This window comes from Mesoplodon densirostris, chromosome 1 (assembly GCF_025265405.1).
Source record: "Mesoplodon densirostris isolate mMesDen1 chromosome 1, mMesDen1 primary haplotype, whole genome shotgun sequence".
Taxonomy (NCBI): domain Eukaryota; kingdom Metazoa; phylum Chordata; class Mammalia; order Artiodactyla; family Ziphiidae; genus Mesoplodon; species Mesoplodon densirostris.
In genome coordinates, this window is record NC_082661.1 from 233,356,440 (window position 1) to 233,368,990 (window position 12,551).

General features: G+C 31.4%; 1 protein-coding gene across 2 annotated transcripts in view; it reads right to left on the minus strand.

The window, feature by feature from the left end:
* LRBA (LPS responsive beige-like anchor protein) overlaps positions 1–12,551 on the minus strand; it is a 767,039-nt gene that overhangs the window by 305,753 nt on the left and 448,735 nt on the right. For both annotated transcript variants that reach the window (XM_060116154.1, XM_060116148.1), the window contains exon 38: positions 5,054–5,178. In XM_060116154.1, the coding sequence (XP_059972137.1) occupies positions 5,054–5,178 (125 nt within the window). The remainder of the gene's footprint in view (positions 1–5,053; positions 5,179–12,551) is intronic.

The following is a 12,551-nucleotide window of genomic DNA, read 5'->3' on the forward strand; positions in this document are numbered from 1 at the left end:
CATACAAACAGCACTTTTATTTATTTATTTACTTATTTTTACAAGCTCAGATTCTGGAATTGTTCAACCTCAACTGAAAAAGCTCTTGTCATGGAAAATATGCAGCTTACTGATATTTAGAATGGTTTTCCTGTAATTAACTCCCCCTTGAGGATTTTAAGTTAGCAGCAGTAAAATTACCAACAGTACTCTAATACACACCACATGCGCTGGTGTTCAATTCTCAGTGGTCTAATAGCTTTCTGCTAAAGAACTTCTTTTTTTTCAAAATTAGAACAAAACTGTCCCAAGCATAAAATAAAAGATAATTATCATATTTATATGTGCTGGGAAAAGCGTATTTTTAAATTTTGTTTGTCTTATACTCAATCAACCATTAAAACAAGAATCAATTATTTTAATATTTTCTGTGAATATATCCTACACTTGTATAAAAGTTAATTGGATGAAGTCAAAATATACTTTTGGTTCAATTTTAAAGCTTGATTCAGATCTTCTCTGGTTAATGAAATTATTACCAAATATGATAACTGTTTAAATTTTTCATATCACTATCAACAAACTGCCTTCACTAATCTCATATATTATTCAGATTTAATATTTATCCTAACTTAATAACCAAACTGCAATTGTTACATAAAATTGGAGAAATATGTAAAAAATGTTTTCTTTGAAATGTAACTTGTGATACCCTGAGGCTAAGAGCAATGAGAGGGCTCAGAGAAAAGCTGGTCCTCAAAATGTAAAGTTCAAGTTCTTTAGAGCTAGCTCTGGGCATGAGTTGATTTATCTATGCAACACAGACTAGGTAAGTAAAATTAAAACAGAAAAAAGAACACAGAAAACTGTTCTACCTATGATATATAAATCCCTTTTTAGAAGTCCACTGTGCAAGTGAACTGGAATTATCAATAGCCCGTATTATAGTAAAAAAAAATTGATACATTAAGAATTAGCCACTTTGTTAATTTTAAAAAAAAGATAACTACTGGGATAACAAAGTGACCTCAACTGTACATAAAATAAATATGAGTGTCCACTTAGTGTGACGTGCAGTACATACCATAACTGTTTATTCTGAACATGACACATAAAGAATACCTTATATACAACTATTGTCCTCAACTAATTCCCCTTTATAGTTTATGCAATTTCCAAGGTCAAGAAAATTTACTCTAGAAAAATTAGTGAAACTACAAAGGATAATTAGGAGAACAAGCCAAGTTCATCTCTTAATGATCATGGGTTTCTCCAAAGTTTTAGATAAAGAACCTAGTGTATTTGATCCTAAGAAGGAAGCAGTAGTATCTGGCATTATTGAAGATATGAGAGAATGACATGATTTAGGATCTTTACATGGTCTGTCATTCCTAGAAAATCAAATGAGTTACTTGTATCATTCCATGTGATTGCAAGATACTTTTAAAACTATGTTAAATACTCCTCATATACTTCTCTTAGCATGCACATTCTCTACAAAATAAAAAAGTCTTAAATTCAATAGGATTCTAGTGCTAAACTGCTTTAGCATTTGAAATAAAATCAATCTTTCCACCATTTAAAACATTTTTTACATGGCTTTAATTTGAATATAAAATTCCCATTATATTTAACAATGAATTTTAGAAGACAGCATAGCACAATGATAAGAAAATCTGACTAGTCATCAGTTAACTTGGGATTTAGCTCTATATCTACCAAGAATTATGTTGGACTTTTGTTTCCTCAGTTTCCTTATCTGTAAAGAATAAAGTTAGACTAGACTTTAGCCTTAGGTTCTTTTCAGATCTAAGATGCTCTGATAATAAATAACTGACAAACTGGTCTCTGTGCATTAGGAGAATGTTACAAATCATTACAACTGATTCCTAATAAATTTTAAAACTACAAAATTGGAGAAAATGCCCTCAAGAATCACATATGCACCTCTGTTTCCTGCTGCTAATTTCCATAAAGGATATTTAATCATAAGAGGAAGTATTAATTTTAATTTAAAAATATGACTCAGTTTCTACAAAGTTAAAGAATTCTCCCATTACAAAATGACTTTTATAAATAACCACTTTGGAGGGTCTCTCTTTGAAAAATTACCTGAAGCTCTTTTCCCCAAGCAAGTTAATGTGAACTTGGGAAGGGCAATTAAATTGTCAGAATTAAAAAATTTGTTTTTAACTAGAAGGTAGCCAGAAGTAGAGTCATGGGGCTGGTATTGATCGCCTGAACAGAGAACATCACTCTTCAGGTATTTACTCTGCCACCCTTACACCAGAGGCTTTCCTTCAAATCAAATCAATCTATAAAATAGACGGCTTGTACTACTAAACTACATAACTAATCTCCAACAGTATTTCTATTTAGATGTTCTCCTTTGATAATAATAATATAGTTCGTGATGTTTTAAGATTCTGCGTTTTCAAAATGTCCTGTCTCCTGTCCTGATTTGTAAATCAATTACAAATAAAAGTGAGAAGTCATAAAATAGTATGAAACTGACATACTATCCTCAGTAATATCTATTTTAATTATTCAAGTTCAACATCGAAGCAGAGTATTCATCCACGATAAATTCTATAATTTCACATGCTTTTTGATCACATTCACTGTTTTGTTTTGCATTCTTGATTCTTAATATATTTATTTTTATTAGCTTCCTAATTGTAGTTAAGTTAGGATAAAAAAAAGTTTTACAATTAACACAAAATTAAAATTGAACGTCAACTACAAGATACTCTAATTAATAAAACATTAAAAAATTAAGCTCTTCGCCTACCTAATGTATTAGCATAAATTACGCCAACATCAAACAATACCACACTACAATCTGTGTGCTGAGTTCCAAAACTAATAGTTCTTTATTATTTAAAATTAAAAGTATATAAAATATGATTAGTTAGAGCTTTTACCTTTTTTCAAAAAATGTTATATTAAATATAACATATCCCTTAATTGGAAGCATCTACTACACATTTAGTTAGTTTTTAAAAATATATTTCAGATTTAAATTTATATTCTTAATCTTTCAGAGTACTTTAAATATTAATCATTATGAAACTAGCATAAAATATTATCAAATAGAATGGAATTACATAAAATGCTAAACTTTACTTCTCTCTCTTAATTTAAAAGTGCATAATAAAGCATAGATATCATTATTATTACATTAAACTTTCAATTACTATTTAGAGTAATTACAGTGAAATCTGCTCCTATACAGGATTTTAAGTATTCAATGACAGTAAGCATTGCTAATAAATATCTTTTTTTAAAATCAGACTGTTAGCATTAAAACAGCTGACATGATAATGTTATTTTAAAAGGTAAAGTTCAACAACAAAATTAAAATTTATTCATTATGAAAAATCCTATAATTTCCCAAAGTTGAATGTACTATTTTTGATTGAAATGATTTTAATAAGCTCTGTATTAAATCTATACAACAAATTTTAAATTCAGTTACTGCTACTTCTTTCAGGATAAAGGACTAACAATTTGCCTATATGCAGTTTTAGAAACCAGGTCCCCCTCTCCAGCTATAAAAGGAAAATTTTTCATAAAACTATTTGTATTGTCATTCATAGACTTCAGAACTCACAACTCAATGTTAAATGACAGTTAATAAGACAGAAAGATACTTATTAAATTTTAAGTGCATATGGTAACATCTTTTTTACTGAAAAGAATAAAACTACATAAAGGTTAATTTTTTTCAATGTAAGGGTCATTAACCAAAGCCAAAAAAACAAAAACAAAATGAAAGAAAAATAAAAATAGATATATAACTCTGAAATGTATAGCACCAGGTAAAAACTACTTGAACCTTAAAAGCAAAAGTGGCCTAATTAATTCTACATCTTATTTCTCCTTCTCCACCTCCTGTAGTTGAAGATGCAGGGCCCTGCAACTATTATTGCTTTTAGATCACTTTGTTATTGACTATTCTCTGTATGATCATTTATTTTAAAGGACTGATGTCACATTTGGTGTTATATCTGATGACATATTGTGGACATTTTCTTCCAGAAATGGCTCTTTAAGGCTGAGTGCAAGAGGTTAAGCTGCCTGACTGAGGCCAAACCTAAGATCACAGACTTGTAATCTAAATGCTTAATATCCTTCTTGAAAGTAATTTCACATTTACTTTGTATACTACATACTATCATTTAACCATAAGCTGCTGCATGTTAAACTAATACCCTGAAAAAGGGAAATTAAAACTATTTCTCATCTTACTAAAACTAACCAATATTTATTTTATAAAATCAAAAACAATTTAATATGGAGAGGTACATTTTCCCCATGATCAATAAATCTTAATTGGCTTTCAAAAATTATAAAACATTATGTGAAACCCTATGATCAAAGAGAGTATATTATCAAATCCAAAGGACTTTTTCAGTTTTTCCAATTTGCTCATCAGGCTTCTACCTAAACTGAATCATAGTGCTATGCATTATATCCAAAAAGGGAAAATGTTTTGTTAAGCTCTGATAACAAAATGATGCAGAACAGGAACATATGAAAAGAATGTCTATTCTCTTTTTCCAGGAGGCGTCTATCACAACCATCTACAAATCAAGGCTCAGAAAGTATCTAAGCACTTGGACATTTATTACCAGCTCTCCCGCTTCATCATCTCATGCTAAAATCCCATGGTTGAGGGAAAACCATATACACACAACAGAACCTAGAAACGTATTTGGTTTGTAAATGCTGTCTTTCTGATATTCATGGATTTAAGACAGGCATCCTGGATTAATTTACTCAAAGCTGAATGTGTCACTTAAAAGGAGAAATATTTTATCTCCCTACTCTGAAACAAAGGGTCTATGTTAAGTAAGTATTGCATGTGTAACATAATAAATAAATACACTTGACACCATAATTTAATAGGACCCTACACTAACTATAAAAAATTGAACTTCTGTTTCTGGGGTGAATAACTGTGAAATGTGGCACTGGACCATTTTACAGTACCTTGTAGTAATGAAGTTATGCTCTTCATTACCAAGTACTGTACCTGCTGCTATTGGCAAGGAGTGGTTTATACACTGACCATGTTCCACGGCTGTTTTTAGTGTCGCTTCAGGATGTGTAGATCCTAGAGGGTTACGCACAAATCGTCGCCGGCGCCGCAAGTCATCTTCCCAGTAGTCGAGGCGCCAGAACTCACGAGGACGACTACAATGAAACAGAGAAGCCACATATGTTAGCAATTATCAAACAGCGTGGTAGCACTGAATTTCTGCATAAAGCTCTCCTTGTTTGCTCTGCCTTTTTTTCCCTCCCATTCCTCTTAATTCTCCCTCCACCTCACACTCCCCTTTCTGCAATCTTTAACTTAGGTATGTCCTTGAAAATAACAATATCACCTTCCAGTCTAAGGAACTCCTTTTCCTTTTTCTTGGAAGGTGAAATGAGCACTAAATACATCATTTTGAAATGAATTGCTGACAGTGTGATCAGTTTCCCCACACTCTAGTGGCATGTGCTCTGATTTCAGCCTCATTTCAGCCTCAGCAGGGCACCTTTCTCTGTGGCTGCATTTATAAACCAGAATAGGGAGAAGGCTATTATAAATATGGTATAGCATTACCTATATTAATCAAAGTCTGTCCCCCTGCATTTTTCTTCCTAATTTGTGCCTTTTTGCACAAGGTCAGTAAATCATACCGTGAATTCTTGGTCCAGAAAGTGTTAACTTTAATGAATATCTCAGTTACATGGTTATGCATGTGATAATAAAATATTACTCTGTTTAGATGTGCAGGAATTTAATTAAAATAATCTCTTAAAATATTCATTACATTTAGCCCCTGAGGCTTAGAACAACACAAGAAAATGCATTTCTTTTCCATTTACTGTTTTTAAATAAACCATTCCTATAGAGTGAAACAGCAATCTATATTCAAGCAAATCAGATTGGATTTCTGTTTTATGTAGTCTGTTTTTATATTTAATTAAAAACTACATGCTATATGATGTGTAATAATTGCTATATCAAAAGCATACTTTTAGAAATGTATTTTTAAAGGGTTCACACAATTCAAGTTCTACTATATTTTCCCCAATTATGTAGATCTTTTACATGGCAATATATAAATGTCAACTTTCTCTCCTATTAACTAATCGTGATCTAGCATGTTGTAAAATATTTTCCTTAAAAAAATCTCCGCAGAATGTATTTATTCACTAAAGGTACACAACACGAAAACCTCTAAGTTTCAATAATGAAATTTAAAAATTCATAATCAAAACTTCTGCAAAAAATGACTAATGCAAAATAAAATCTCACTTGTATTTCATGAGCTAATAAAATTGTACCTGTCAGCTTTGACAAATTAGTAGCCTTGACCAATTGATAGTCCCAAAATACCTACATAAAAGTTACCCATATTTTGATGTTTTAAAGATGCTACATTTAAAAATTCAAAATAGATTTGTAAATAAGTCCTTCAGTAATTAAAAATTATCTCAGATTAATAAAAGCATAGATAACAAATAGTGCATTATTTAAAGAAGATATTTTTTAAAAACAATAGGAATCATATGCTCTTTTCTGAGAATGCTGGGGAGACAAGGGGACAGCAAAGATTTCCTTTGTTGACTTTGATCATGCATAAAGAGGAAGAAATATAAAGTAATCTAAATGGCATACAAAAAAGTGTAAGAATTGCAGTTCTTGAAAAGAAAAATTAAAAAGCTCTTTTATTCTTCTTTGCTGTCCACATTTTAAATGAAAATTAGTATTATGATTTCATTTAAATTAAATAAGAAATACATACAGAAGATACATATAAGCAAAAGAAAACAGTTGTTTGAACTCAATTAATAATATAAAATTCTCCTTAGGTGAGTGGGGAAAAGGTGGTACACAGATGGTTATGTGTATGGCTTTGATAGTCATGAAGCTTGGATAGGCACTTCATCATTCTGCCTACCTACATTTATCTGTTAAAATTATTATCAAATATCAGCCAGGATGCAGTCGTGAATCACAGGCTGCTCCTCGTCTTCAGGGGAATGACACAATGAAGGTCTATTCATCAGTGCGGCAATCGGCACAAGTAATTAGTTCCCTAGACTGAGATCTCCTACAAAGCCTATTTCAGTCAGCACCACAAACATACGACGGTGTAAAGCTAATGAAAGCTGCTCAAATTTGTTAACCTTTTCTGCCATCAATCCTTCTAATATTCTATGCTTCAGTATTATGCAAAGTTGGTAAATTATTAATTTTTCATTCATCCATCCTTCTGAATTCTGAGTCAAATTAAGTGATGTCATTCTTCTTGATAACAACTAAAATTATAAGAGATGTTAAGCTGCTATTATAAAATTATTACTAAATTAGGTAACAATAGTTTCTAGTATAATGCTCGAGAGTGAAGTCAAATCTGATGGTTATTAAAGAATGTGTATAATAATTTTTGTCATACAGTAGAAAAACCAGAGGAATTATAAAATCAGTCACAAATTTGCCAGAAACTCAAAGACAGTATCTATGAGAATAATAATCAAAATTAGGAGGAAACAGAACTGTAACATTTATTTTTGTGCTCTTTGACACTAACAAATAATGGTCACAATGGTGACATTTGGCTGAAACAAAAGCACTGATACATTAGAAAGTGAGAAATTGTTCACATAGTAGAAAAAAATTTGAGGTAAGTTTTACTTACCCTAATTATGTACTTCTGTCTTCAAATTTAAATGTTCTAACCAAAATATTAAAAAGATACCATCCAAATAATCTATACATCACCATGATAATCTTTACACCCCCCCGAAACTACATCTCAGACTATCTTCTCATGACATGTAGTCTACCTCCTGTTACAACAACTTAAAATAGTCTCAAGACAAAGCAAAATCACTCATTTCAGATCACAGATCTAGAATGGATTACAAAAATCAACTAGAGAAAACAACAATTTCAATACACTTTTGAAAGTCTCTCCAGGTGACGTAGAATACAAACCGTCAAGGAATTTACTCAAAATGGAAGAGTTATTAACCTCATTTGAAAAAAATAGCATTTATCATCCAATTTCATATGGTTAGAGTGACACATGTTCTTCGAAAAAAAAGGCATACTCATTTTTTCAGACGAAGATAATTACTAGCATGTTTAAAGTCATTTACATAGAAAGAGACTAGAACCTAAAAATTCACTGTTTTCTCCCAATTCTGCTCCTTCCAACAACATACAGTCTCAGTATAAAGCTCTATCACCAAGAAGATGAGTCACAATTTGTAAACAGTATTGGAAAGGGGAATGTGTAGGTTTCAATCATCAACTTACTATAAGTTTTGATTATTCACATAAAGATTTCACTCTTATTTAGGAAATACTGCCACCCCCTCTCCAAAAGCCCCTTCTAGGAGAAAAAGGATATGAAATTGGAAAATTTTTGAAATCAATCCAACACTCTTAAGTTTATGAATTAACTAAATAAGTTATTATATATTTTTGGAGTTATCACCATGGTATGGCTAGAAAAATTTAAAAGACTCCATGTATTCAGAAACAGACTCTTGACTGAATACATGCATGGATAAGATGAGAAATCACTTATTCTGAGACCTTAGAAATATATATCTAGACCACTATATACCTATACCTCTATATATCTGTTTCTATCAAAAAATTACATTAGTACTACATGATGCCACATTCACAAACTTCATCTATATCCATTTCTACTAATAATTAAAACTAAGATCCCCAAAACTTTTCAAATTCAGGATGTAAGTCTAGGCTCTGTTAGGTCTGGAAATAAAGCCTTCTCTATAAAAGGTCTAGTAGTTAGGTCCCCTTTTAGTATACAAGCTCCAAGTACTAAAACCTTTGACTAACAGGAATATATTTGTCTTTGAAAAGTTGAGGATGTCACTGAAATTAAATGCTCTAACTTTTCTTTCTAATTATTTCTCTCCCTTTTTTTGGACTAATTTCAAAGTCTAAGATTAAAATGACAATATAGGTCTAATTGTCTATTTCAAAGTCTAAGCATAAATCATCTAATTATCTATCCACTTTTTAAAAAACCTTCACATTTATGTGTCTGTACACATAAAACTTTAACATATTGCTATATCTACATAAAATAATATGAAACAATGCCATTTTTATTTACAGAATATGTCTTTCTGTTCTACAAGAACAAAATCAGATAGATTGTTGAAATAAATCTTACAAGGAAATACAACTCAAGCATCAATAGATAGGCTATTTGTTCTCCTCCTGGGCCCACTCTGGTCATTGATTTGATCTACTAAAACAAATGAATAAGAAAGAACCAAAAGACAATCAGTTGGAAAAGGAAGAAATATTAAAACAGAGAATCAGTAAGTAAGGGATGATCCACATTTTCCTCTAACAGTTGAACGGTTCAAATAATATATTATTTCCCACATGTAAATTATAAGACTTCTTAAAGTTCAGTTTTCCTCAGAGGAAGTATGGCAATCTAATCAGCCTATTAACAGTGTTGAATGGATGGATATTGAATTAGACTCCTAAAATACTTTCTAATCACAATGATTGACTCTACCTTGAGTCAGCAGCTAGGGATACAAGGATTATTAAGATACTGTCTCTGACCTCGGAAGAAGACAGATGTGAAAATAAACAATAAGAATTCAAAAAAATGTGTAATACAGCGGAGCTCTATTATATATATGGCCATTAAACTGCACAACTAGAAGGAGCACTGTCTACATCAAAATTTGTGTAAATGGCACTTCTGGAGTTGTGCAATGCTCATTTTGCACTGCTGCATAAGCACCCTATGAGAATGATATGGTGCTCTGAGAACACCTTATCTTCTCCCCTCTCCTTTCTTTGCTCAGGCTCCTTTTTTCTCTCCTCAAGCTAAATCTAATCTTCAGAATAGGGAACAGAACAAGGCTCTTCAGATGTTATCAGTAGCAGTCACACAGTTCGTATTTCCCTGATGTAGGAAAAGGTGCTCAGACCACAAATAGGTATGGTTGTCAAAAAACAGGCAAAATTTAATATGCAGAATAAAATAATTGAGAACAAAAGAGAAATATTAACATTTATTTCACTGAAGTCGTTAAATTCATATTACTTTATCAAGGTATATTATGTTTTACTATCATTCTATTAAAGTAGAACAACATTAATTACTGAAATGAGTAGTAGCTATATAAATATTCTAATTATTACATAATCTAAATGTATTGACACATTATTCAAATTAGTCAGATATATGCATGCTTGTCATCCCTTTGGATTTAGTGTTATTTTAATGTAACTTGGATCTACATCAATAAAAGATTGTTAGCTTTAAAAACTAGCAATTCTTTTAAAATAAAAGAATTGCTAGTCACAAGTGTATTAGAAAAATTTCCTATTTTCCAGCTTTCCTATTTTCTTGTGACAATACCTGATAAATCTTGATGACCTTAAGAGAAGTCAGTAATAAATTCTTCTGGCTAGAAAAAAGTTCTAAATCCTAGAAAATTTTAGTATTCATATTTTGTTCTTAAATCTGTATACTACCTGTTTTTCTAACTCCTATATCTGGCTACCTTCTGTTTCTATAGTTTTAGATTAAAAATTAATGCTAGACATTAGCTACAACTTAAATAAATGGTAACCTATAAAAGAAGTACAGTAAATATTTTCAGTGCACTTTCAGCTAGAAGATAAAAGTGCTTAAGTTCTAGAAGGGTTTCACTTTCTGCATAAATCTTGGTGAAATAATGGGCAGGTACTATCGGATATCGTACAATATAAAAGAATGCTTTATCTCACAAACTGAAATCTATTGTGCCTTCATGCAGATAGACAGAAGAATATTAACTAAAACCTCTGTTTACCAAGTACCAACTATAAATCAAATGCAGGTGATCTATGCACTGTTCTGTCTTAATGAAAAAAAGAAAAAAAAAGGAAAAAGATCCTTCAGTTGTATGGAATCCAGCAGATGGGACATTTTCCAAAGCAGAATCCTTTCTTTATTGAGGCCTGACATAGAGAGTTTATATTACACTGAGTCAGTAAGAGCATCGTATATATTATTTAATTATATAAAATTACATTTTATGTAGTTATGAACTTCTGCAGTTGTACTATTCAGTGTATTTCTCTATTTGCTTTTAGAGGTAACTAGTGACCCATCTTCATTCAATTAGTTATTACTTTGGATATTTTTTAAAAATATAATTTTGCAACAAAGTCAGTTATTCAAGAAATAATCCCAAGGTTTTCCTAGCTGTTGTTAGCCTGTTAACCATTTATTTATTCACTTAGCATTTTTACCAGGAGTAAGTTACAAGAAAATAAAAATCTAGTGTTAATTATACTACCAGTTAAAACTCTAACAATAGAAAACTGAAAAAAAAATTAAAATAAATGATATTGTTGGATTCAAGAAGCCCTAAAACTCACCTCAGTAGCCACTCCATTTGCACAAAACTGTTCTACCTTCCCCAAAAATCTAATTTAAAAAATAATTCACCAAACATCAGTTGAATGCCAACTATGTACCAGATCTTGGTACATACAAATAAACTATGCTAGGTTCAGCCTAGAATTTGTTTTATATTATAATCAGGATAAGAAAATTATCAAATATCCATAATAATACAACTTTAGAGTAGATAGCATTTACTGCATTAGGCTACTGTGTGCTAGACATCATGCTCTTTTATACACATTACCACCAAGCCTCACAACAACCCTGCCATGATTTAATACTGATATTTTCATTTTAAAGATGAAGAAACTAAGTCTTATCCATCAGTAGTAAATACTAAGAGCCTATGGACTTCAAAGCCAGTGAGCTTTTCACATGCCATTTCCTCTAGAAACTCTTTTGGATACTCTTATAGCTATGATGAAAGTCCTAATTAACCCTGCCTAGGAGGATTGAAGATTTCATTAAGCTTTCAATGAGGATCTATTTTGTAAGTTCCATGAGGACAAGAGTTTGTGTCTGTGTAATTCACTGACCAAGAAGCACAGTAACTGAAACAAAGCAGGAACTTAATAAATAATCAATTAAAGAATGAATAAGATGACTTTTTAAAAGAAACTTAAATGATAAACAGGAGTCTGCTGGTCAAAATGGAAAAGGCATTACAAGCAGAAGAAATAGCAAAGGCACTTTGCTATTTATGGAGACCTAAAAAGGAACTTTGCTATTTATGGAGACCTAAAAAGGCACTTCTATCTAAGGGAGTTTGGGTAAGAAAGATCATTTCAAGGCAGCCTCAGAGTGGCAAAAGCTAAGGTAGGAAACACAGGTTTAGAATCAAGATTTCAAAACTCACTGCATAGTTAACTAAAGTAGCTCCCTTTAGATCTTATAGTCAACAGAGAGACAACCAAACTTTCTTAATACAGGATTATTTATGATCAGCCTTGTATGTTACATGACAGCAATATAAAATAAGGCAGTGGGGATAGAGTGTAGAGGCTAACATTTCAGAGACATATTTGAAGTGGAATAGATAAGATTTGATGAGATATTCAACATGGGAGGTGAGGAAAAGAGGAGGTAATGAGAATACAATTGAGG